The 26,123-nt window shown below is 34.4% G+C and overlaps 1 protein-coding gene across 1 annotated transcript; it reads right to left on the bottom strand.

The window, feature by feature from the left end:
- Positions 1-8,544: 8,544 nt before the first annotated feature.
- LOC131144839 (beta-1,4-xylosyltransferase IRX14-like) lies at positions 8,545-18,644 on the bottom strand. The gene is made up of 3 exons (XM_058093733.1): positions 17,450-18,644; positions 16,769-17,335; positions 8,545-9,234 (listed from the first exon to the last, which is right to left on the bottom strand). Exons 1-3 carry the CDS (start codon positions 18,187-18,189, stop codon positions 9,000-9,002), a joined length of 1,542 nt encoding a protein of 513 aa, XP_057949716.1. The 5' UTR covers positions 18,190-18,644; the 3' UTR covers positions 8,545-8,999.
- Between the last annotated feature and the right edge of the window lie 7,479 nt (positions 18,645-26,123).

Genomic DNA, 26,123 nt, shown 5'->3' on the forward strand with positions numbered 1-26,123 from the left:
TTTATTAGATACGTATATGTGAAATTGAACTGATGAAAGTGAAATATTTTTTAGAATAATTATGCAAGAAATTAAAGGTATTTCTATAGTATGTAAATGCTAAATGTGAGTTGACTTATTTTATAGGAAATATATATGAATTTTACTGTTAAATACTGTGACATGAGTATGTTATATGTATGAGATGCAGGATATACAAGAAATGAATTGAGTATGAAAATGTTATATGAAATATGCTACATGTGAGTGTTAATGCAACCATATAAAACAGTTGAAAGATGCAGGGTAAAATAGCTAAAAGATGCTGGGTAAAACAGTTGAAAAATGTTGGGTAAAATAACTGAAAGATGTTGGGTAAAATATCTGAAAGATGTTGGGTAAAATAACTGAAAGATGTTGGGTATGAAATGAAATGAAAATGGAAATGAAATGTGAAATGTGAAATGTGAACAATGTAAAATGGGAAAGAGCCATGTAGAGTGAAATGAAATGAATAATGAAAGATGAAAACGTGGATAGTTGAGAAATACAGAATAAAGGCAAAAATAATAATATATTATGGTATTATCAGTATTTATGCTAGTAGATCATGTTACGTTTGGGGCGGGGCATACTCTTCGTTTGTGCATTGTGATTGAAATCATTATTTGACACAAAGATCATGTCATTTACACTCTCACGCACTGATTGCAATATTTGCATAATTATTTGAGAGTAGACACTTAGACTACACTGAGCTTATCAAATCTTATCTCTTGGTAGTGCACTGATTATACTGTGCGTATTGTAGTACATAGCTGCTTAGTTGAGAAGCACATTTGTTGTACATAAATTTTATTGAGAAATCTGTTGTATTCCAAGCGTGGTCTGAGGGGGCGGTAATCCAGCCCGAAAGGATTGTGTAGGTTGAGGTCAGTCTTGTGTTAATTGACCTGGTTGTAAAGGTTGAGGTCAGCCCTGTGCTAATTAACCTGGTTGTTTAGGTGTCGCTCCACCCGTTAAGTGAGCCTACACTGGTAATCATTGTGCTTGTTAGCCAAGGCGGGGACATAGGCAATTTGGCCGAACCTCAATAACATATTGCGTGTATTGTTTACTTTTCTGGACTTTACTTTTACTGCATGTGTATGTTCATTTTTTGATTGCATAGACAGGCCCTAGGTTGTGTAATACTGCTGTTAAACCGATTGACCTAGGTGATAAATTTTAAATTCCCAATTCACCCCCCTCTTGGGGTTGCACCTTAGCTAACAATTGGTAACTTAGACTTAAACATCATTTAGTAAAAGATCATGATGGCTCGTGTTAGTGCATCCCCTTTATGTGAGGGAAGACTAGTCACACACCCACTCGTATTCTATGGTAATAACTATGTTGTATGGAAATTCAAAATGACTATGCATATGAAAGCTTTAAATTTGAAATTTTGGAATGTCATTGATCAAGGTGAAAGTGTGCCTATTAAATCCATTGGTTGTAATAGTGTTCCTAAATCTGAGTATGAATTGAATGATCATGATAGGAACTTAGTGCAGAAAAACTTTGATGCCATGAATACCTTACTACATGCTTTAGATTCTAATGTTTTGTGTGAGGTTATGGCGTGTAGTAATGCTAAGCAAATCTACGATGAACTTGAGAAGAGATATGGAGTGTCCATACAAAAGGAAGTCATCTCTTCGTGCGACTCATGCTCCACTGATCTTGAGGGAGGTAACTAGTGCTTTGTTGCCTTAACAGATAATAAGGTTATCTTGGTTCCTTCTGCTTCAGTAGATAAATTTGAAAATGATTCATATGCTGATTTAAATGATGTATCTGATTCTGAATCATGTGATAGTACTCATAGTGAAAGCATGCCTACTTATGAAGAAATGCAAATTGAATATATTAGAATTCATAAGTCATGTGTTAAAGCTAATAAAAGATATACTGCTTTGAAAAACAAGTATAAGGCATGTAAGAAAGAATGTGAATCAAAAGTTCTTGTTGAAAGGGAAAATGATTTTAAAATCAAACAGTTAGTAAACAAGAATGAAAAATTAGAAAAAAAATTTTGAATGCATTAAGATCTCAAACTTCAAATGATAGTAATAAAGATCTTTTTATTGTAAAACTTGAGAGTAAAGCAAACACAATGTCTAAAGAATTTATGGAACTTCAGAATGTTTGCAAAGGTCTAGAGAACTTAAAAATTCAAGATCTGGAAAAGAAAATAGAAGACTAGTCTAAGATCATCCATACATTCACTAGAGGTAAGGAAAATTTTGACAAACTCTTAGGTTCACAAAAGATGACCTTAGATAAAGAAGGTATAGGTTTTAATGGAATTGAAAATAGGAAAAGGAAAAACCTATACATGGGGTACTTTGTAAAAGAATTGAAACATTATACTAGTACCTCCTCCAGTCTATAAACTCACACCACATATGTCTTGTGTAAAAAGAAGGGACACATAAAATTTGATTACCCGTTTAAAAGAAAAGGTATGAAACCCAAACGAGTATGGAAAGTCAAAGAATCACTGACTCCTAACCCATTAAGAATAAAAGATAGAAAAATGGTATGGGTTATAAGAAATCAAACCCCTTGGAATTCAAGGAAGAATTTACTCAAACAAGAATTACATGATCACATAGTTCTTCCTTAGCATTTAAGTTTAGCCATAGGGGGTAGTGATGATTATGAGCTTGGGAAGTGGTTGTTGCTTAAAATGAAAATCTTAGTATACACACTTACTAAACACTATCTTGTATACTAAGAATCCTTATTCACTTCCAAATGGACTTGGCATGTTTGCCTTGTATTTAAATTTCAAATTGCTTAACTCACAATTAAATATGAATATCTAAAGTTAAGCATACCTTTTGTCCATTGCACTAGCTTGTTGTTTAGGGAATCTATATCACATTATATATCATTTAGTCCTAAACCCATCATTGAACTTAAAAGCCTAAATCAAAATCAAGTCATCACTCTAGGACATATTAACTAACACGAATACTTTTTGAAAAATGTCCTACTTTAGAATACTCTCTTGAACATAAATAAAATGTTTAATCTTTAAGAGTATTCATTCTTTACTTCTCACACAAAGTTCTCAAACTCTATGTCAAACCCATTAGAGCTTTATATACTTAGAGATGAGTTGAATGGCTAAATTGGTTGCCTAGGTCTCAATCTAGATGAATGTATTAAAATACAAGTAGACCTATGCACATGCAGTTTAAATCAAAAGTCATTCCAACTTAGAGCCTCTCATGTACTGTAAATCATAATAAAAGAGGCAAATATACGCTTAGAACTCTCAAAGAAATAATCATTGTGACTTTTTGGTCCGTTAAGCCTAAGGACTCAAGGCCAAGCCAAAATCATTGAAAATATTATAACTCTTGGTTATTGAACTTGAAGATGAAAGAAAAGACATAAAAAGAGTTGAGCGCATAACTCAGGGAGAGCATATATTCTTTCATGATTATATACATTAAAATGTTCTCAATTTTTATCTATGCTTATTTGTCTGTATGCTCTTGTGAGAACAACTAACTATCCATTGTTAGTTATTGATCATATCATCTATTAGATAGTTAATTTCTTTTATGAGTTGTTGATTGAACTACTGGAAAGCATGTTTGTGTTGAAAGCCTCCTACATGACGGATGCAGTGATATAATTTGCTTGCTAGTTGTGGATATTAGGTTGATGCTTACTTTATATAATTTATCTATTGAAAACAACCTATTATTAGGTACAAGCTTTATGGAAAAACGTCCAATTTACAGATGGAATGCTGCCGAAATTTCGGTAGATTATTCCCAAAATAAAACTTTGAACAAAGATGATTATGATAATAAAAATGTTAAAATGTTTTTGAAATGATGAGTGAAAACTTGAATAGAAATATCACACTTTCATCCTTGCATAATCATCACATACTTAGGGGAGCTCAGCTCCATCCCTATCGAAAGAGTATAAATGACTTATATGCATCACTTCACATTTTGAAATATTGATGCTCTTCTGAAAATCCTTGAACATTATATCCTATACTTAAAGTTCTATGATTTGATATGGAATATTCTTGGGTCATGAACTACATAGCATGCATTAATATCTATTTCTGATGCATTTATTGCATATAGGGACGACCATACTAATCAGAACACTGTTAATAAATCATTAGTATGGTTGGTTTCAAGGATTTCAAATGAATAGCTTATACTATTGAGCATAATGAAATCAATCCCTTGCAAAGTATAAGTAATTTATTGTATCTAAGCAATAATTCAAATTGATAGGGGGAGCATCTAAAATTAAAATACCTATTATATTATGCTCACAAACTTTTTAGCTTAGATATGTTATTGAATCAGATGTGGCATATGCTTGAATGAAATGATCTTCATGAAAATCTTAAGTTAATATATATTGCTTTGCCACAAGTTGTCTGTGTTAGCCATATGATCTTGCATGTGATTGTTAAATCTTTAGGATCATCATGGTTGTGGATTGTTAAATCTTTAGGATCATCATGGTTGTGGTTTTCTGTTTATATTTTAGTATGTGCTTTATTGACAAACCAGAAAATTTGTTGCTTGTTTGCATGATATTTAAATTGTTTTTGGCAAGCAAACCCCCCCCCCCCAAGTTTTTTTTAGCAAACACCATAAGGAGGATATATAATTATATATATATATATATATACATATATAATTATTGTAATACTTCATGGCAAGAACTATTTTCAAAACTCAAACTTTTTCTCTTGCCTCATTATTATTATTATATACATATAAGTTATAAAATTGCATAACTAGTTCTATAACTTCACATAAAAATGCATGTGAACTAATTAGCTTGTGTTTATGCTCAAACCTTCTATTTGGTATCATATGTCATGTGCTTTTAACTCAAATCTTTCATGGGTCTTATGATTTGTGTCAATTGAAATGATTTGTGCATATCTATAGTCTAATTCTATTTTTCATGTCATTTAAATCATTTAAATGACCAGTTGTATTGTTTGTGTGCTAAATTTCTAAAGTTATCTTTGTCATTCATTTTGCATTGTATGACTATTCTATCTCTCGAATGACTAAAAGTTATACTTCTATTTCATATCTTGAGAAAACTAGACTGTTTGAGTAAGTTTTTGTGGATCTATTGTCAATATATTACTCAATCAAGTCACTTGTATGCAGACATGTTTTTGGGAAATGTTCTGTTTTCAAATGGCATGCTGCCAAATTTTTTAAAAACATTTTCCTAAACATATCTTGTATTCAGATGATTATTTGCCTATGTACTTAAATGTTTATCTAGGCCTTTTTTTCTGTTACCAAAAGGGGGATAAGTAGGCAAGTATTTGTCATCATCAGAAATGGGGAGATTGTTGACCTTATTGGTCATATCTCGCTTTGATTTTGACAAATACTCTAATATTTAATGGTTGATGAATTTGTGTGCATGACTTATCAGAAGTATTATATGGTGCAAGCACATGAGCTTAAAAAAGACGAAGACTCAATAATTAATGGTCTGTAATAATTAATGTCTTACCTACATGGTAGGATCGATAAGTTCAAGACCATAGATGGACCTTAGGGGACAGTCGACTGATGCCAGATTTTTTGGGTTAATTCTCAAATGCCTTAGACTAACCTTAGAACCCACAAATCTGCATGAAAAAACTCCCTATTGAATTAAAAATAAGCATCATATGAATAGGGTGAATGTATGCATGTTCGGTCAACCGAACTTTCACAAGAATATCTCCAAAAAATCTAATATAATTCAATCTTGCAATTTGATTTAATCTTAGGAATATTTCCAAAAATCTAATTTAATCAATTTCCAACAATTTAACTTATTCCCAAAACACTCTCAAAAATCTGATATAATTAAATATTACAATTTAATAATTAAATACTATAATTTAATTGGTTAAATTTTTAAAATAACCCACATAATTTGTACTCTTCACCTTAGTCTCAAAGTGTTGCTTGGAAAACCGAATTCAAAATTCTGCTCTAATTAAATTGACAAGGATCGACGCTAGGCCCTAGAAATGGCATCTGATTGTCAATTAGACTGAAGATTTGAGAGAAATTGAGGAGAGAGAGAGTGAGTTTACCTTATCTCAGGAGTGGTGCCTACGACGCTCCTACGACAAATTCATTCTAGTTAAATTGACGATGACAAAAAATGGAACCCAACAGTATTTTCCGTTTTTCGATCAGTCGAGTATTTATCGAGATAAATGAGGAGAGAGAGAGAGAGAGAGAGAGTGGCCTCATGGCCAAGCATAAGAAAAAAGGGGGCTTCTGTTTGCAGAGAAATTGAAATTGAGATTTCAATTTGAAAAGTCTTCATAGTTCGGGAAACTTCTAGCCTCCTATATATATACTTTTCCTTATATATATATATATATATATATATATATATATATATATATATATATATAACCATTATATTACTTAATTTAATTAATTCAATTTTATAATATTTAATTAATAATTAATCTTAATAATTTTTTTTTTTTTTTGGTTACTACAAAATGAGTAAGGAAAAATGACAGCAGTAGATAAGTTGTGTAATTCTAAAATGCTAGACCAAATGCTTGACCCCCCTGTTAGAGTCCTTTTTTATAGTAATAGTTTCAGGGAGGGACGTGAGTAAATGAAAATAACAACAATAAAAAATTTGTATAGTTGTAAGATGCCATACCTCCTCCTGGATTTTTTTTTTTTTTTTAAGTAGTAATAGCTTCCTGATATTTAATTACTGATATCCTTAATTTCAAGAGAGTTACAAGAGTCAAGTGTCTTTATTCGCCCCTTTTACTACTCTTTACCCTTCTTTAGTATTTTAAGTGAAATTTTAAGACACCCCTCAGTCCAGCAAATATTTTGTGCCTTATCAATGCCCAACATATAGCATCCAGGATTGTTATATTTCCATATTGACCTATGCTTATTTGTATCATACTTTTGAAATGGTAGAAAACACTAACCATCCTGAGATGTGACAAAAAGATAAGAATTTCTTCTGGGGGTCGGTTTGACTGAACGTTCAACTGATGCACAGAAGCCGTGTTAACATTCTAGACTTTATCCTGATCAACGAGACCTAGGAGCGAAGGACACTGATCCGTAAGTTTGGCACCGCACCAGGCGATTCGAAGGGCTCGTTGATAACTAGAGTTCCTATATAATTTAAAAAAAAAAAAAAAAAAGATAAGAATCTCCCCTAAAGTTTCAAAAATCTCAAAAATCTCCTTAGAGATTTCAAAATTTCCAAAAACCTCCCTTGAGGGTTTTCAAAAAGACACAGACCTTCATTTATATTTAACAAAAGGACAAATTTATTGAGTATAAATGCCCCAAATATTAAATGTCAAAGAAAAATGTTTGAATTTTATAATCTCAATGCAGGTCTATGGAATTTTCAAAACCTTGTGAGGGATGGTCCTTGTCTTTTTGTCAAATTTCAAAAGATCAGTGTTTTTTGCCTTCTTTTTTTTTTTTTAACATATTCTTTTTGTCAAATTTTTATAATCTCTAATCTCTAGCTTGCCAATTCTTTTGACCACATTCTTATTTCCTAAGTAAACAACCATTCACCCTCTATATCTTGCCAAGCGTGGTTCCTCCAAGTCCCCCAGAAAGTCCTCCATGACACTTTTATCTTTTAACCCAACTCTAGAAATGCATCTATAATTCAATATTCAGTAAACATAAAAAAGAAATAGACAAGGTTCCTCCATGTAACATTTGGGATCCACCAATCATAAAATATATTAATACATGCGACCACTAAAATATTGCGAAACCCTAATAATTGTACTCGCATCAATTCATACCTCATATGTATAAATTTAAATGCTAATTTGACATTCTATAATTAATAGATTTCAAATGAAAAATTATACAAGAAAATTACTCTTTCCATGTTATCCATGTGCCTATTTTTTAGAAGTGAAACTTGTGATAAGTAGATCTTCCTTATACATTCAATGCTAGTAAATGTGAAAACTACTGTCACAAGTTTAAAATTCAAAATACAGGCACATTCACATGTAGAAAGACGAGCTTCCTAAATAATCTCCCGCTTCAAATCGGACGTGAAAAGATGCTCCTCATAAGTATTTTCGGTAGGGATATAGGGTCAGATCAATTTCATGCACACAAATTGGCTCAAGCCCACCATTTCTAGAGCTCTTGGGCGACAGCCCAGAATTAGAAGGTAATATCAACCCAAGCAGATGATGCTCATTGACTTGGTTATTCAAAATGAAGTAGCCTATGTCCATCCAATATCCACATCCATTTTCACCTGCTCTCAAAGCTTAAAGCTAGACTTTCATAGTTTAAACCTGAGCTTTTGACATGCGTCCAAACCATTTGAATTTCTATTCAAAAACAAATCACCTTATTCTCTTACATTCCTAAGAAATTCAGATCCAAGGCCGTTCAGGAATCCTTGCTGATAGACAGCTCATAAGGTATTTCGGAGAGTAGCTGTTTCTCTCCGGTCTGTCGTGCATTTGCTGAAAAAATTTCAGAGGCCATTCTTTCTGCAATTTAAATGAAAAAAGGAACTTATTACAAACAAGTGTGTTTCTAGGAAATCCAACTGACGACAATTCTATGAATCCTATTCCAAAGGTTTGTGTATAAATGTTGAGGCAGCATATTAATTGGACACGAGCTCCCCCCTCACAGGCACTGGGCACAGCAGGCCTTGTTTGACAAACCTCTTTTACAACACCAAAATATCAATCACCCAGAAAAAAAAAATCAATAAAAAAATAATATGAAAATTAGGTGGAAAGAAAAGCAAATTGCGCGTATCTACTGGCCCAATATGACAGTTGCCTTCTTCTGTTTATCCTCTTTAAGAACAGCTGCTTTACTCCTTCAACATTGTTCATCAGGAAAGCTGGCAGGCTCGATCACATACAGCGGTACAATTCCAGTCATCTTTGGTTAACCCTGTTTTTACACTTGCCCAGAATGCCTCGCAGAGGCCTCACTGTCTACTGTTCTTGTTTCATGCTTTCTCTTACTCCGGGAGCGACGTTTTCCTCTGGATATTCGAGTTCTGGTGGAATGTTTCTCTACATGCTCTTGGGCACTGATCACATTTTCATTAGATGGAAGCTCAGGAGGAGCATCAGGCCATGGTGTGCGTTTAGCAGGGACTGTAATCTCCAGGGGATGGCTGATCACCCATCTATGAAAACAAGATATACTTTCTCAAACCAGATGAAACTACAGAATTCTCAAAACACATGCAAAAGAGATAAAAAAGTAACTTGCTGCAACGTTGCCATATTGGCCAGTACTAGAATGCATAAATAGTCCATTCACCTCTAAATTTATGTTCTAAAAAATAGGCAAAGAAATTGTTAATTTTCTCATTGCTTTTAATTGCATTTGTTCTGCAACAGTATACAAATATAGCTACATGACAGATCGGCAATGAGAAACAGGTGTTAAATAGCATTTGGATTTATGATTGGGGGTGAGACTTGATTCAGTGAAAAATTCAAGATTAAACTAATTTCAAATCAGAGTGGATAAAAATTAAATATTATTGAAGGACTTGAATAATATAATTGTAAGTTTGGTATGTAGAAATGGAATGGAATCAAGGGGAATGGAATCAAATTTATCACTTAATTTTGTGATGCTCTCCCTTCAAAATTTTCATTCCATTCTTCTCCTATCTCATTCCATTCTGTCAGGATCGGTGCTACCGGTTCTTCTAAAACCAATTAGTGCTAAAAGGGGCGCAACCAATACCTTTAAACGGCAGCGCAAAGTCTCACACTAAGCGTTGGGTGGACATGAGGGGCTGTACCAGTTCCAAGCAGGGTTGCCACGAGCTTGGCCTGCCAAGCCAATGCGATCCTTGGGCCTCTCTGCCCTATTGCGGACAAGGTTGACTACTAGCCCCCATAAAGCCAACAATCTCTCACCCCCCAGCAGCTACCCTGGGGCGCTCGAACTCGCGACCTCACTCTGATACCACTTGTTAGGATTAGCGCTACCGGTCCTTCTAAAACCAATTGGCGCTAAAAGAGGCACAACAAATACCTTTAAATGGCAGCGCAGAGCCCCGTACTAAGCGTCGGGTGGACATGAGGGGCTGCACTAGTTCCAAGTAGGGGTACCGCGGGCTTGGCCCGCCAAGCCAATGCGATCCTTGGACCCCTGCCCTATTGCGGATAGGGTTGACTATTGTTCGCCATAAAGCCAACACATTCCACAAACCAAATATGATGTACTACGAACCTTTTCCTGGGTTTTTGTGGTTGGTAGTGTTTGATGATTATTATTAATAATAATTTATTATTAACATTTTATTTAGGGCGGAGGGGGGTTGCGAGGAGACTTGCCTAGCCCTTTGCCATTCCTTCAATCAAATGGGGTTGTGTAAGGAAATCCAATATTTCCATATTTAACAAAATGCTAAGAAAAAAAAAACACTGATTTGAAAGCCATCAAAGATGCAAAAGTTGGTCCAAACATACATAAAGCAAATGTCATTACCCATACACATGGCTTCTCATCGCTTTATTTTATTGGTATTTTATTGGACTTAGATTTGGTTCTCTCTCACTTCATTTCCCCATAAAAAAAGTTTTACAGTGTAAAACCCCAACATTTTGTGAAAAATACGAGGCACTTGCCCGTTTCCAACAAGTTAGTTGACTTCGAAACAAGTCATATGCAATGTCAATTTTATGCCCAAATGTATATAAAATCAGCATAAATCAATAATTTCAAGAAATTTTAAAAAGAAAAACAAAATCAATATTACTGAGGTACTACTGGCATTTCTCATGATGTGGGGCTCACAGTGACAACAATAATGGTTGTGGTGACAGCAATAGTGGTGGTGGTGTCATGGTGGCAATGGTGATGGTAGGACATTGATAGTGGAACAGTGGAGTTAGTGATGGCTGCAACAATGACGATATGAATAAAAATAATGGTAGCCAGCAGCAGTGACGGCCTACAGTAAATTGGTAATGTGAAGGTAATAAAGGCAGCCATGAGAGTGGTGGTGGTCGTGGCAGTGATGTGGATGCTGAGGACTGGGGTGGTAATAGTATGATAGCTACTGGTGGAAGCAGCGTGCTGTCAATGGTTTTCATTTGGCTGAGGTGGTCTGAGGGTGAGCAGCATGTGTCAGTATATTATGCCTATGTTTGCAAACCTAGGATGGAAATATGATACCAAAATGAGGATTGCAGGTGTGATCTTCCAACACCTAATGCAAGTCCTTTGTCCGATTAAGGCATGAAGCATTTTGAAAGGGATCCCCAGTTTGGCGAAGAGGCTTCAAAATGGCGAGTGGAGAATGTGGGAGGCATTTCCCTTTGGAAGGACTGGAGTCTTGGGGACTGTTATCTAAAGGATACTCTTCCCTCTTGATTTTCAACCAGACCAGGCATGGTCTGACATTATAAAAGAAGATAGAAGCTTGAAGTTGGATGAAATCCAGCCTTTTTCCTGAAGATGCAGCCAACAAAATTCATAGCATATTCACATCCTAGAATGATGATGATAAAGAAACCTATTTGGGCAGGAGCCTCAAATGGGATTTTTACTAAAAAAACAGCCCATGCTTTGTTATCAGTTAGCATTGGTGCAGGCATGCAGCAAGGCAAAGTCCTACTTCAACAATAATTTGGAAGATCAAATGCCAGCAAAATTGTTGTGAAACAGAGCTTAGAACTTTTAGAAGCGTCAGTCTGGGCCCTGTTTGCCCTGGGTAAAGTCGGGAAGCAAAAACTGGAATACATGTTTTAAGGGACTGTCCTACAGCTAAGGAGATATAAGAGTGTTTTTAAACCAGAGGATAGGGGAAAATTCTCAATTTTTTTCACACAGTTAATATCTAGCAATTCTCTTAAAAGTAACAAGGTTTGGCCCAAAACCTTCCTAACAGCTATCCAGGGAAGATAATAATGTTCATTCAATGATGAGGGTATGTTATGGTGGCAATGGTGATTATGATGGTGGTTACAGCGGCAGCAGTTGTGATAGTTGTCATGGAAATAGTCATGATGGTGGTGGTAGGAACAGTGATGGTTGCAGTGGTAATAGTGGTGTACAGGTGGTGGTGCGGTTTGGAGAATGATAATCATATAGGAATGGTGGAGGCAGATATGGCGGCCGATACAGTGGTACTACAACAGCAGCAGCAGTGGTGGTACTACACTGGCATAACTGTTGGAACTGAAACGTAACTCTAATATTTCCCAACTCCTAGTCTAAAATGACTTACAACCACATGTAAATCATTTTTTACTCCAAAAGTCTTTAAAGTAAGATTATAAATGACATTACAAATAGCAAAGATAGGGGGAAAAAAGTACTATACACTTAAAATCAATTTGTTTGATGCATTTTACATTGAAGCGAACAAACTTCACAATTAAGAATCATCCTTTACCAAAGTACCTAACCAAAACTGGCAAGGCCTGAAAAAGTTTGGGCTCATATATCCAATATATAAGTTGGATAATGTTGAAAGCTCATCTATCAAATACAAAATCACAAATAGGTTTGGCGAGTGTTGGGTTATTAGAACTACAACTTAAGTAATAAATTAAGAAGGAAAAGTTCTCTCAAATTTTTGAATAACTACAAGTTTTGAGACTACCATTTACCACTAAATAAAGAACAGGAATATTTTGGGCCTTTTAGCCTAGGGACCCTAGTGTTTTTTTTTTTCCCTTCTCTCTCTCTCTCTCTCTCTCTCTCTTAAAGTTCTCACGATTCAGGGAGTGAGAGGTTAGAGTTATGGTAAGTTGACACAAAAGAACTGATGGACATTTTATTTCATTGATTCGGCATACATATCTTTCCCACTAATTGACTGGAATGCACAGATTGCCTCTCATGCTTGCCAAATGGCCTAATCAACTTTGCCACCACCTTTTCTACAACACAGAAACATATACAAAATGTTTTCAATAAATTCAGAACTACTTACAATTATTACAGTTAAACCAAGAGCTGCGACTATTGATGATAAGAGGCGAATCAGGCAACCATATATTATATTTCTTATCTGCGAAAATGTGCCTATATGTGTATATGTGTATATTAGATGACTAAACTCATGAATAATTTTCAATCATGTTTCAGACTGTCAATGTGACGCATTGTGTACCTACATATGTGTTTATACCAATTACTTTACACAAACTGCTTTGGGAAAACCAATGTACTAGCAGAATCAATGCCACCTGGAGTGTGGAACGTTCTGGCAGGAGGAACAAGACCATGGTACAGCACAGGCTTTAAAATGTGGAACATTAGGGGTATACTTGTATAGATATATTACCAAAAAATGTGTAATGGCACTGCTATATCTTGGAGAGGATGTTGAGGTGTTTCTAAATCTAGATGAGTTTTTCTTTTGTTAAATAGATTAATAATTGCAGAAAATGGAATTATAATATGATAGTTACGTGCTTCAACTAATAAAAAATGTCATGTGAAAAATATAGAATTATAACTTTGAATTGTTAGATTTAATATTCTGGAATAAAAATGTACAACATTTCAGAACATTTGCACCACGAAGATGAATGGTTGGAGTCCGACATCAAACGGGTTGTAGTTTACTAGCATCTTGCTTTTTACCTTTGATCCAGAATTTAAGATTCCAAATAAGCACACTAAGTCCCTAAGGGCACAGTCGGTGCTTGGTTCATCTAGTTGGCATGTAAACTTCAACTTACAATTGACTAAACAGAGGTAAATTCATAACAAAGCATATTGGCCTAACATGGCTCACTAATCTTATTTTGATGATGACAAATCAAAGGTAATTTAACATGTTTTGGTGAAAGTGATGATACTTTAGGAATCAGGTTTTTTAAACTCAAGTTCAAGTAATCACAAAGCTCATTGCAAGACGACATGAAAAGGAAATGAAAGCTTAAAGGACATGAAAGCATGAATTCCAAAGATGACTTGATGAAAGCTTAGAGAATTGAAACTTAAAGGCAAGATGGACTCAACAAATGACAAGCATGAAGACTCCAAGCTTAGAATATGTTTAAGTCTTAAGAGAGTCTCTATGTAAGTACTTCATTCAAATGATGATATGGTTGGATTTGAAGCTTATTAGGAAAATCATTAACTTAGAGACCATATTTTGAAAAACCCCAGAAAATATTTTTCAAAAGTCTTAAATTACTTTGGGGAAAACAAAAGAGCACAAAAGAATTTGGAAATAAACTTGAAAATCTGAGAAATTGTCTGTCCAAGCGACTGACATGGATGGGCCAGGCGACTGACACTTATACAAAATGAATTGGGGAAAACCCAAGAGGACCCAGGCGACTGACTCTTGATAACCCAATCGACTAACACCTTACTTCCTTTGAATTTTCAGTGTTTTTAATGACCCAAGCGACTGACCCTTCGTGATCCAATCGACTTTTCGAAAATTCAAATTTTAAAGTTAACGGGAAGTTTCCAAAATTGAATTTTTAAAAAGTATTCATTATGAAAACTTAGGAAATACTCCAAGTCACTTGGCAAACACGAAATTAACCTTTTTACATCTATAAATAACCCCCAAGACAGTTTTTGACAATACCAAGCAATACAAAGCAATCAAAGCTTTCTTGCTTACAATACTTTCAAAGCTCTCTTGCTCACATACTTGCTGAAGTTCTCTACTAAGTTTTGCTGTGAAATTCTCACAAATCTCTGAGCATATACTAAATTCTTTCCATCACGAAAGAAGCTCATGGTGATATACTTCTAAAGCTTCAAATTCTCTCTATTATTATTTTGAATTGAAGTATATAGTTGTGTTTTATTGTTGTACTAATCAGCTATTGTAGAGAGTGTCTTTGTACACCGAATTTGTTTTTGTTTTTGTAGACATTTCAGATTTTTGAATCGTTGATTGGAACGAGCGTAGGGTATCACTTGGAGAGGAGGACTCTATCCTATTGAAGGAGGAATTGTAAGATTACTCCTACCCATTAAAGGAGTGTGTACGGTTGCTCCTACCCGTAAAGGAGTGGAATAGTGAATCCTTAAGTGTGTTACCTAAGGCAAGGACGTAGGCGGGGATAGCCGAACCTCGTAAAAGTCGCGGCGTCACTCTCTTCCCTACTCTTATTTAATTTGCTGCTCATATAAACTGCGTGGTTGGATATTTAATTTTCTGCTCATATAAACTACGTGGATTGGATATTAAATAAGCTGAAAATTAATATTGGGATTGTGGAAACCGAGAGGGAGTACATTGGTTGATAAATACTTATTGCGAAAACCGTACAGCAGTACGTTGATTGATTAACACCCAAGACTCATTAAATAATTGAAAGTGATTTGTTTAAATTCCAAGTTTTGGAAGAGTGGTTGGAAATTTCTATTGTGCTTCATATTAAGAATTCAAGTCTATTAATACAGGGCATTTATCAACTACATACTTAAACTCAACATTGACTTACTCAATTGCTGAATCTTTGAAGTATTGCTGAAATTATTCTATATTGTGAATTTTGTCTTGGTTATCTTGGTTGGTTGAATTAAATTGTTGAAAGAATTTTTTTTAAATTCACAAAGCATTCAATTTGGTATACTCATACTCATTCATAGAGGCAATAACTTAATTAGTTTTCCGCTGTACTTGTTATTAAAAATCAATCTTGCATTAGTGGTTGCTGAAATCAAATAAAGTTGAGAAAGAATTAATTAAAGAAGGTATAAAGAAATTTTTAAAATCCCAATTCAACCCCCCTCTTGGGAGTACACTTTCCTTTTCAAAGCACATGATCCAAAGTCAATCAGGGCCAAACTAAAGAACCTAGCCTGCTAATTTTACATATAGATTAGGGTTCTACACACAATTGAGGTTATGCAGAACTGGGAATATTTTGGGGCTCAAGTCAGGTGGATTCGAAAGAACAAAATATTTTGGCCCAACCCCACTCCATCAATCCAATTATATTAGAATTTGTAAGCAAAGCCATGCAACATTCAGGCCTAGACAAGACCATATCCTCGGCTAAGTCACAAGCCAACATTTTCCACACCACCACATCAATTTATTTTTGGCTTCCCTCTTACCCCTCTAATTGCATCAAACAAAATCAAATCACTCATGCAACAACCCTTGGGAATTTGATTGACTTCATTTTAATGCAACCTCATTCTGCTTAAACATCCAAAGTGGAAGTTGTCCAATTACAAACCAATCTGAACTTATCTAACCAATATTCAGGAAAACTACAATTGTTCAGAGCAAGGTTCAAGCACATTCTACGTGCATAAAAAGGGAAAACAATTTTATACAGCAAGCATCAATGATAAGAAGGTATAGAAGCAACAAATAGACAGAGGAGACAGATTTAGAAGCCTTTTAGACTTCCAGTTGTACACTAACCGTATTTTGGGAGAGGTCTTAGATTTGGATTTGAATGGATTTGAATAAAATGTAATATAATTTTGTATAAATTTTGTCCAAAACCATAAAAATCCAAATCAAAGACCCCAAATTCAAACTCCCAAAAGCAGAGGTAAGAATAAAAGGATCACCAATTCACCACAGTTAATTATTATTATGCATAGTATAAGAACACCATCATTCTTCAAGTTCAATAGCCTAAAGATATATATATATATATATCAAAAGCAAAATCAGTTAAAAGCTGGGCATGATATAGGAAGCACTATATCCAACAAAGAAACATAGAAACACTAATGGGTTAAGGACTCACCTGGGAGGGAATTTGCTATCTGTACGAGCTTCAACACGAAGCCACCATAGCAAAACTTTGCGGCCACAGCTTCCAAGAGGCTCAACCACAGTAGTGTCTTTCAGCAGAGAAAGGGGACTCTCAACATTCTCTCCAATCCCACCCAGAGAATCTAAATCCTTAACCCATTCAGGCCTGTCTTCGGCATCCTTCCAAAGCAACCTAGAGTTCAGCACAAATCCAGCCCACTCCAGCTTCTGCGGCAACACTGTTGCTCTGTCATCTATATATGTTGCACTCTTCCCCGCGTATGGCAGTGAATTAAAGATGTGCCAACCAACCAATTTATCAGATGAATTACAAGCAGGACCTTGAACAGGCACCGGCATGCTTTCCACGTTCTCCTTTTTCTGATCCAAGGAGGAAGATGATGAAAACCCATCTACATTCCCGGTATGAGCAAGAATCCCAACTGAAACAGCTCCAATCCATTTCACCTTCTGGATCTCATCAAAGAGCTCCAAACTGTGCATATTACTGTCATCCGCAAAAATCACAATCCCATCCAGTTTCTCTTCTCTCACAACTCTGCTCCATCACAGGCCTACCGAATCAAATTCAATTCTAAACATAGCCAGAAAAGAAACCAGAACTATGAATTGAACAAGTACAGAATACTACATAAGGCCGAGAACAATTCACCTCAAAGCATGAAGCCGCATTTGAGCTTCCATTCGATGGCGCTCGGCCCAAGTGTTGGGCATCCGTTGGTTGAACCCAATGTGGATTACGCGAAGACCGGACTTGGCCAGGAGCAGAGCCGTCTCGTTTGTGGTTCCGCCGGCTTCGACTACGATCCAGATGACATCGTACGGAACATTCATCAACGAGTGCATCACGCTAGTCAGATGAAGTGTCTGGAACGTCCGTACATAAGTGGGAGTGACAGCAATAAGGGTTCTAGGGTTCTTGATCCCGTGCTGGAGTCTCTGTTCCCTCTGCACCCTCTCAATTATCCGATGAGCCTTCATGACCTCGACCGGATCCGGATGCGGCCACGGCCGGATTAGGATCCCGTGCCGGCCGACCACCACGCGGCTGCCGGCGACCGAACTATTCGCCGGAGAGTCAAGATTCACCCGAGGATACGGCGAAGGAAGGGTCAGTCCTCCAATGTCAGTGGTGGTGCGCAGGAACGGCGTGGTGGCATAGAAGCTAGAGGTGGTAGACGCGTTAGGGGAGAAAAGCAGAAAGAAGACGAGGCGTGAGAATCTAAATCCAAGAACAAGGCTGATAAGGCAGCAGAGACCGTGGAGGATCAGCCAGAAGAGCGTTGCCGGAGACTTAATCGCCCCTTCCATCGACGAATCCAACTGCCCAGCTCCCCTGAAGCTATTGCTCCGCCGGTTCGTGTAACTCTGCTGCAACGCCGACAGCTTCATCTTCCCCCCTCTCTCACACACACACCCCACACCCACTTCACGTCTAGAGAGAGAGAGAGAGAGAGGAGGTTGGGGATGGATTGATATGAATGGGGGCGAATCAGGAGATGGTGGTGTTGGTGGGTTAAGCTGTTGGTTAATGTGTAATTTAATCAAAGATTGCTTTGGGTTTACGAATGAATCATTGCTTGCTTTATTGTCATCTTCTTCTTCTCCGATCTTCTTCTTCTTCTTCTTCTTCTTCTTCTTCAGTAGTTCGCCTTCCAGAAAAGAGAGTGAGAATTACAGTTACGGAAAGAGATAGAGAGAGACCATCTGCCTGTAGTCCCGTGTTTCAGGTGGCTCCATTGGTGTTCCATTTCGGACAGGGGAGACAAATCTCCCGTATGCCTACTCGCACGCTTCAAACGTACGCCAAACCCTGAACGGTCCAACCTTCAACGAATCATCACCAATCATTCACCGTTGATCAATCCCCGCCTTTTCCTATTGGTACAGCGGTTGAGATGTTGATTGCGGTCGTTGCGTAACACACGACCCTTCAAATAGCCGCAAAATTCTATATATGTTCCTCTACAAACAGGTCAACTTATTATCGCTATGGCCTACGTGTCACTTATTCACTTGATGGTATTTTGGGAATTTAGTATCCAATTTAATCCATTAATATATTTTTTGAAAATAAATAAGCTTAAAATGGAATTTAAGAATTTTCTTTGTTTATTAGATAAACTTGAAATGAGAAAGTCTAATTTTGTTTAAATTTAATTTATGAATTGAATCAGCTTTAAATCATTATTATTATGATTAAATGAATTTGAACGAGTTTTTTTTTTTTTTTTAATGGGTGGAGCTCTAAATTTTTAATAAATGAATCAATTAATCTATAACCTTAAAAGAGATAAAATAAAAAGAGAAGAATATGAGAAAAAGAGAAAATATTAATATCCTGTAAACTATAAATAAGATTTGTATGAACGGTTAGACAAGTTTCGAGTTTAATTGACTTATTAATAGCGGACAAAAAAAAATATTTGTATAAGTACTATTTTATAATAACAAAATAACTTAATTAATATCTTTACCTGTTAAGATTTTCTAAAATACTTTTTTGGTAAATTAATTGTTAATTTAAAAATTTATTTGTAGTTATATTGCGCTTTGTTAAAGTAAAATGCTAGTCATAGGCACATGTCATGCATGGTTTAAAAATAAAAAACTATGATATATTGTAGTTAGAAAGAAAAAATGAAAAGTGAAATGTGCCTATTTAGTTGTGAAAAAGTTATTATTTTTTTATATTTCAACTCTCCAACATTTTTATTAAAAAAATTGAAAAATAGTAATATTATTAAGTTCTCCAACATATTTTTATTATTTTATAGATTTTTTTATTTATATATAAATTTTAAAAATAAAAAATAATACGCTCCTTTTGTAAGTACTTTAAAAATCTCGAAATGAAAACAAAAAATTATTGTGATAAATAAAGTTTATTTGGGACTATTTTATTTTTTTTTTTATTTTTTATTTCTCTACAATAAAGAAGTAGATTTTGATCTTTTGTCAGTTGTTTAATATTTTTATCTTCAGTTTTTAGAAAACCCAAAGGCCAAATTTTATGATTTTTAATTATTTTACCAAATTGTTGTCAAAATACTTTAACACCCATGATTAAAATTTTATATCATCATTCATTTTATAATAATTTTTATTAAAATAAATATAAAATAAACATGCAAATTTAAAATATAAGTAAGATTAGAATTCCCATTAAACTTCTAAAATTTTGAAAAAAAATGGTAAAGTTCATTAGAAAAATAATTTTACTATTTTCCAAAAGTCATGTACAATAAGATTGTCCTTGTTGTAAAGAACATTTATTTTAAAAATTCAATAGTTAAAATAATTATACTAAATTTTATTTTATTATAAGACTTTTAAATTTATATTATTTTTTGTTTCTCTATTATTTTAATTATATTTTTAGTTTTTATTTAATTAAAAGACAAAAATGAAGATTGTTCAATCAAGTTTTTAATTTACTTAAATTTTAAAAATACTTACCAGACATGCTGTGATTTTTTGATCTCCGAATAATTGCAAGCTATATAAAAATCAATTTAGAGTGTGTAAATATCAATAAAAAATAATGAATAAAATATTAAAAGAAACATTAACATAGTTGAAATTTAACAAATCCTAAATTGAGTTAAGTTTCAGTTTTACCTCCTTGAACCGAACCAACAGAATTATTCCATCACCCATAAAAAAAATTTATTATTATTATTATTATTATTATTATTATTATAAAACTAAAACAGTTTCTTGAAATTAGATACAAAAATTTTAGAATCCAAAGGGAAGGGCAGGTGGGTGGTTGGTTGTAGTTGAGTTTAATTGGATAGCACCAAGAATTTTTTTTTTTTTTTTTTTATATGATTTGGGGACTCCAACCACCATCGTGTCACTTTGAGTACAATGGTGCGACACCAAATCCGAGAAGAATGAAAGTTGTCCGCCCATTGACGCTAGCGTCAAGAATTTTTGAATTGATTCGTGATTTTTGTTTAGTGTGGGCAGCACCACGGAGGGTTTAGGACTAATCCGCACTAAAATCAAATTGATATTAGATTTTTAAATTATTATTATTTTACTTAATTTCATTTTCATTTTTATATCTTACGAATCAAATGTGATTGTAATGTAATGTGTTTTTTTTTTTTCTTTGAATTTTATAAACTTTGCGACTTTAATTATATTAAACATAATTAAAGCAAGTCAAAATATATAGAGAGGTAAAGATCCTTTTAAAAAGCCTATATTATCCATGTGATTTATTAGAAAAATCAAACATTGGTATGAAAAATGAAGATGTAGATCAAAAGTATTTGTTTTATCTATTTCATTAATTTAATGCATTCAAACTATAGGATAAGACACTTTTTTTCCTCATTCTTTTTTTTTTCTTGTATTTTTTTTTTTAAAAAAATGAACCAAGTTCGTTTCCAATTAACAATGAAGATTAACTCACTTTCTCTCGTCTTATTTCAAGTTGAGAGTTTTTTTCTTTCTTAGGGCTTTAGGCTCTCAACTTCACCAAAAAAATAATGAGAACTGATTTTATACAACATTTGGTATGCCATAATAAAGTTGATTAATCAATTTATACATGTTATGTATGTATGTATTATGTTTTAAAGGTTGGTATAATACAAGTAAGGTATCACAATTATATTGATGAAATGGTGATAAGGTTCGTTTTATGGGTACAACTTTTACTACTAAAGTTTTGTGAAAAGAAAAAAATTTTAACTAAAAAATTTGTCCCTATTATCCCTAGCTAGTGAAGGTACTATTTCTATATTAAAATAACACCATACATATTTATGAGTGAGAGAGAGAGAGAGAGAGAGAGAGAGAGAGAGAGAGAGAGAGAGGAAAATGGGGGGGGGGGGGGGGGAGACAATATTTTGTGTGTGTGTGTATAACTAATTTTAAAAGGCAAAAAACGTTTTCATGTTAGCCTCCCACATGACAATTTTCATAATACGGATACTATCATTAAGCTAAATTTTTATCTTGTACAAATATTATATAATGTCCAACCCCCCCCCCCCCCCCCCCCGCGGCGGCACCGCGGGCATTAAAGTCTTGTTGGCTTTTCAATTCTTCTTACGCTTTTCATTTTAATTCAAATAATCTCTCTCTCTCTCTCTCTCTTTCTTTTTCTTGTAATTGTTGCTTTCAATCACTAATATTTTTTTATATTACAATAATGCTTACAAGGGAATGTAGACAATGACATAGTAACTTAAATAAATCAAGTTTGGAGATTGATAATATAGTGAGGCTACAAATTATTCTCGAGCGTATGTTTATTTTACTTCTATTATTTTTTTCCTTATTGTGCACACACATTTAGTATATGTGAACACATTTGTTGAAATGTTAAGTCAATTTACTTAAACTCTAACCTACAATAATTTGTAGAGGAATTGTATATTTAGATTATACATGTATAAATCATGTATCATTAATAGGGGTGTATAAAAATTATCCAAATATCAAAAATCTGACTGAAATCAAACTGAAATCACAAGTGGTTCTATTTTTCGGTATTCAGTTTTGATTTTGATTTTAGAAAATGTAAATTTTTGGTTTCAGCTTTCAAAATATAACCAAACCAAAAAAAATTATTTAAATTTTAATTATATATATTAATTAATGTAATTACTTAATTAATATGTTAATACATGATTGGTCCTATTGGAAATGGTGTGATCCCAAGAGAGGGGGTGAATTGGAGATTTAAAAACTTTTTGGCTAATTTAAATGTTTCGCCGATTCACCACATATCATATTTCATTCAATATTAAACCCGTGTATGTAAGAAGATTAAACTATTTGGTTCATGCATACATGCGTATCTCATTCAAAGTAAATGTGTGCATGCAACTAAATATAACAGTAAATAAATATGCATACACATACTGAATTTAAAGTGCAGTAATTTAAATGAGATAGGAAGAGAGAGATACAAGATTTGTTATCGAGATTCGGTCAAACCAGCCTACGTCCCCGTCTTGGGCATACCCCCCAAGGATTACACTATACTTGCTCACTTAAACAGGCGGAGCAAAAGCCGTTTACATCCTCTCCTTACGGGGCGAGGAAAACCTCAGTTCAATTGTTAGGTTGAGCTGAACTAGTCTCACTTACGGGGCTGAAATTCCCCAGTTCAATTTCTAGGTTAAATCGAACCAATTTCACTTACGGGGCTGAGACTCCCCAGTTCAATTAAGGGATTGAACTCAACCAGTACAATAAAAACCATTTTTGTACAAAGTAATGCTTCTAATAATACAAGCTAAGATGTACACTTTTAAGCTCAAATAAATGCACTCTCTAAAGATATGAACTAATGCTCAGTAGGGTAAAGGGTGTTTCTCTAAAAATGATTTTACACAAAACAAAAATACAAACATTTGATATTCAATGTGCAAATCAAAGCAAGAATGTATTTCTCCAACAACATATTTACCATGGAAATATGTGGAGAAATCTCAAAGCTTAACTCTCAAAAAGTTTTTTCAAATATGCAAGCAAGAAAGAGTAAAACACTTGAAAATAAATGTACAAATAAATGTTCTCTTCAAAGAGCTTTTCAAAATAATTAATGGAAGATAATGGAGAGTATAAAATATAACCCCAAAGAGATTTTGCAGTAAAAATATGTTTTGGGGGAACTTTGATTAGGATAAAATTAGAGAGAAAAGATTGGCTAATCGAAGTTACTAATCTGAGTTATGGAAGGGGTATTTATAGATTTTCAGGAAATCTGACCATTGAGGGACACACTCGGTATTTTGGAAAAAATTAATTAAATTTTAATGACGTTTTAGCACTTCAAAATATTTCCAACTCGAGAGGATTGGTCGACCATTTGTAAGGTTTGGTCGACCATCTCACTAAGTTCGGTTGACTGGGGGATTTTCGAACTACAGGTTTGGTCGACTGTCCAAAGGCAATTTTGAACCCTCCGACGTTTGATCGACCAGACTGAGTTCGGTTAACCGAACTTTATGAACTTCAGTCGACCAAGTCCTTTGATTTGGTGGTTCGGTCGACCAGGGCGTTGGGACTTCCCATGTGTCCGTTCGGTTAACAAGGGCATTACTTTACATTTCTAGTCGGTCTACTGAAAGGTCAAATTGTTGACCCCAGGGAGGTTCGGTCGACCGAAGGGCCCTAAGTATAAGGGTTCGATCGACCAAACATGCCAATTTGGGAATTTCGGTCCTTTTCTTCTTATAAGATTGTCCCTATTCATGTGATGATTAATTTTAAGACAATAGGGCACATTGTTATGCAGAAATGAGGGTCTTAAGGTCAGTCTAAGTCCTTTGAGCATATACCCTAAAAATCCAGCGTCGGTCGATTGAAGGTCGACCGAAGTTAGCCTTAAGGTCTGTCTATCGTTATGTGTGAGCATACATTCATATCATGCATGCAGATGTAATATATTACAGACCATATAGAAAAATAAATGCATATACAACTGAAACATTATGTCTTCTTCTTCCTTCTTTGCTCTTTAACTCCATAGAATACGCCAGATTTGTGCTTTAAGACCTGCCTTGGCTTCCATGTTCTCTTGATCTTATGTGTGACCTAAATAATACATGTTCATGCACTAAAACACACACATAAGAAACTTGCAGTACGTCATTATCAAAACCAAGGATCGGACTCAAAAAAGCCAACAGGTCCATTTAATATTTAGAAATCAAAATATCCAACAGATTCTCAACAACCCTTGTGAAAAATAATTGTTGAATATTTAGAAAATTGGTTAAAAATTGAAATATCGTTAATCGAACCGCCGAATGTTTGGTTCTTTAGGGGATAATAAATTCAGTTCGATTTTAAAAACCGCAAGGTTCGGTTTAGTTTTCGGTTTGACCCATAACTGAACTGTAATAAACCGATTATGCCCCTAATCATTAATATATATATATATATATATATATGCATACATAATTTAAAAACAACCTCTATGGATATTCTCATGAGAACTTATGTGCAAAAAATACCCACAATTGAAAAGTCATAGGGTGTCAATTTGAAGAATTTAAGTAATTATTTAGATAATGATTTCTGTTGACTCTTGTACACCTTTTTTTTTTCATTCCGTAAAATCAAACAAGCGCGCACGCGCGCACACACACACACACACACACACACACACACACACACATATATATATATATATATATATATTGTTTCAACTATTTCTTGTTTATTCCAAGGAAATACATACAATGTATATTTTTGTTAAGACATAGATAACATTTCTTGACTAGACATGATAAGTAGTGTTGAATATATGCAAATTACACAAATAAAAGTGGTCTTTCTATGTTATCATGCCTTTTGGCTCCTGAATTCGAAGTTATCTATTTAAATAATGTAAAAATAATAATTTTATGATATATTATTCTTATTTAGGAGGAAAGTAACAAAATCATATGTCTAATATTTGTTGACTAAAACCAAAATTTTGAAGTGCGTGTTCCTTTTTTTATTTCAATCACATATGGCAAGATTTTAATTACTTTTTATTCAGGAAAAATAAACTTATAATTTTTTTTAATGTTTGAATTAGTTTTATATACATCTCTCTATCCCAACGTACAATGTTCTATGTGGACGTTCCAAATAAAACGTTGTACCATAAGCAACAAGTGTCCTACACTAGTGTATTAAAATATCATGAAAAGCTCATATCTGAGTTCAAACAAATTAAAAGCTCTTTAGGATCATTTATACTTTTGGTGTGCGTCTAGACCCACATTACCTCTGTGGGTAGTTCCAAGCCAATATATATAAGTTCCTCTTAGCTCTCTCTCCTTTACACCTAGGTTTTGAGGATGAACTCTCTAACTTAGTATCAAAGCTGGGCCTTGGGCTTCTTGGCTCCTCCGTGAGTTGGACTCCTCCTCGCCTTATTTTCTTCCATGGGCTCAAGGGGGAGTGTTGGTGTGTGTTCAGTCCCACATTGCTTCTGTGGGCAGTCCCAAGCTAATATAAGATCATTTTAACTCTCTCTCCTTTACACCTAACTTTTGAGGATGAGTTCTCTAACTTATACATTAATGTGTATGTTAACTAATTAATCTCCATACTAAGATCAACTTTCTTGAGTTACTCTATGTATCATTTAGAACTAACCAATTATATATATGTTGTCATGTTAGTTAGCGCTTGAATTGATACAAGTAATTAATTAAAAAATATGATCATTTAGTGTGGATTCTAGTAATATATGTGGATCACTTAAACAATTTTAGTGGGTGTAATTAGGGAATTCTAAATCTTATTTAAAAGAATTGTTCCTTAAGTGTAGCGGCCCGAACCCAATGCGGCCCGGA

The sequence above is a fragment of the Malania oleifera genome, chromosome 1, assembly GCF_029873635.1.
Source record: "Malania oleifera isolate guangnan ecotype guangnan chromosome 1, ASM2987363v1, whole genome shotgun sequence".
Classification (NCBI taxonomy): domain Eukaryota; kingdom Viridiplantae; phylum Streptophyta; class Magnoliopsida; order Santalales; family Ximeniaceae; genus Malania; species Malania oleifera.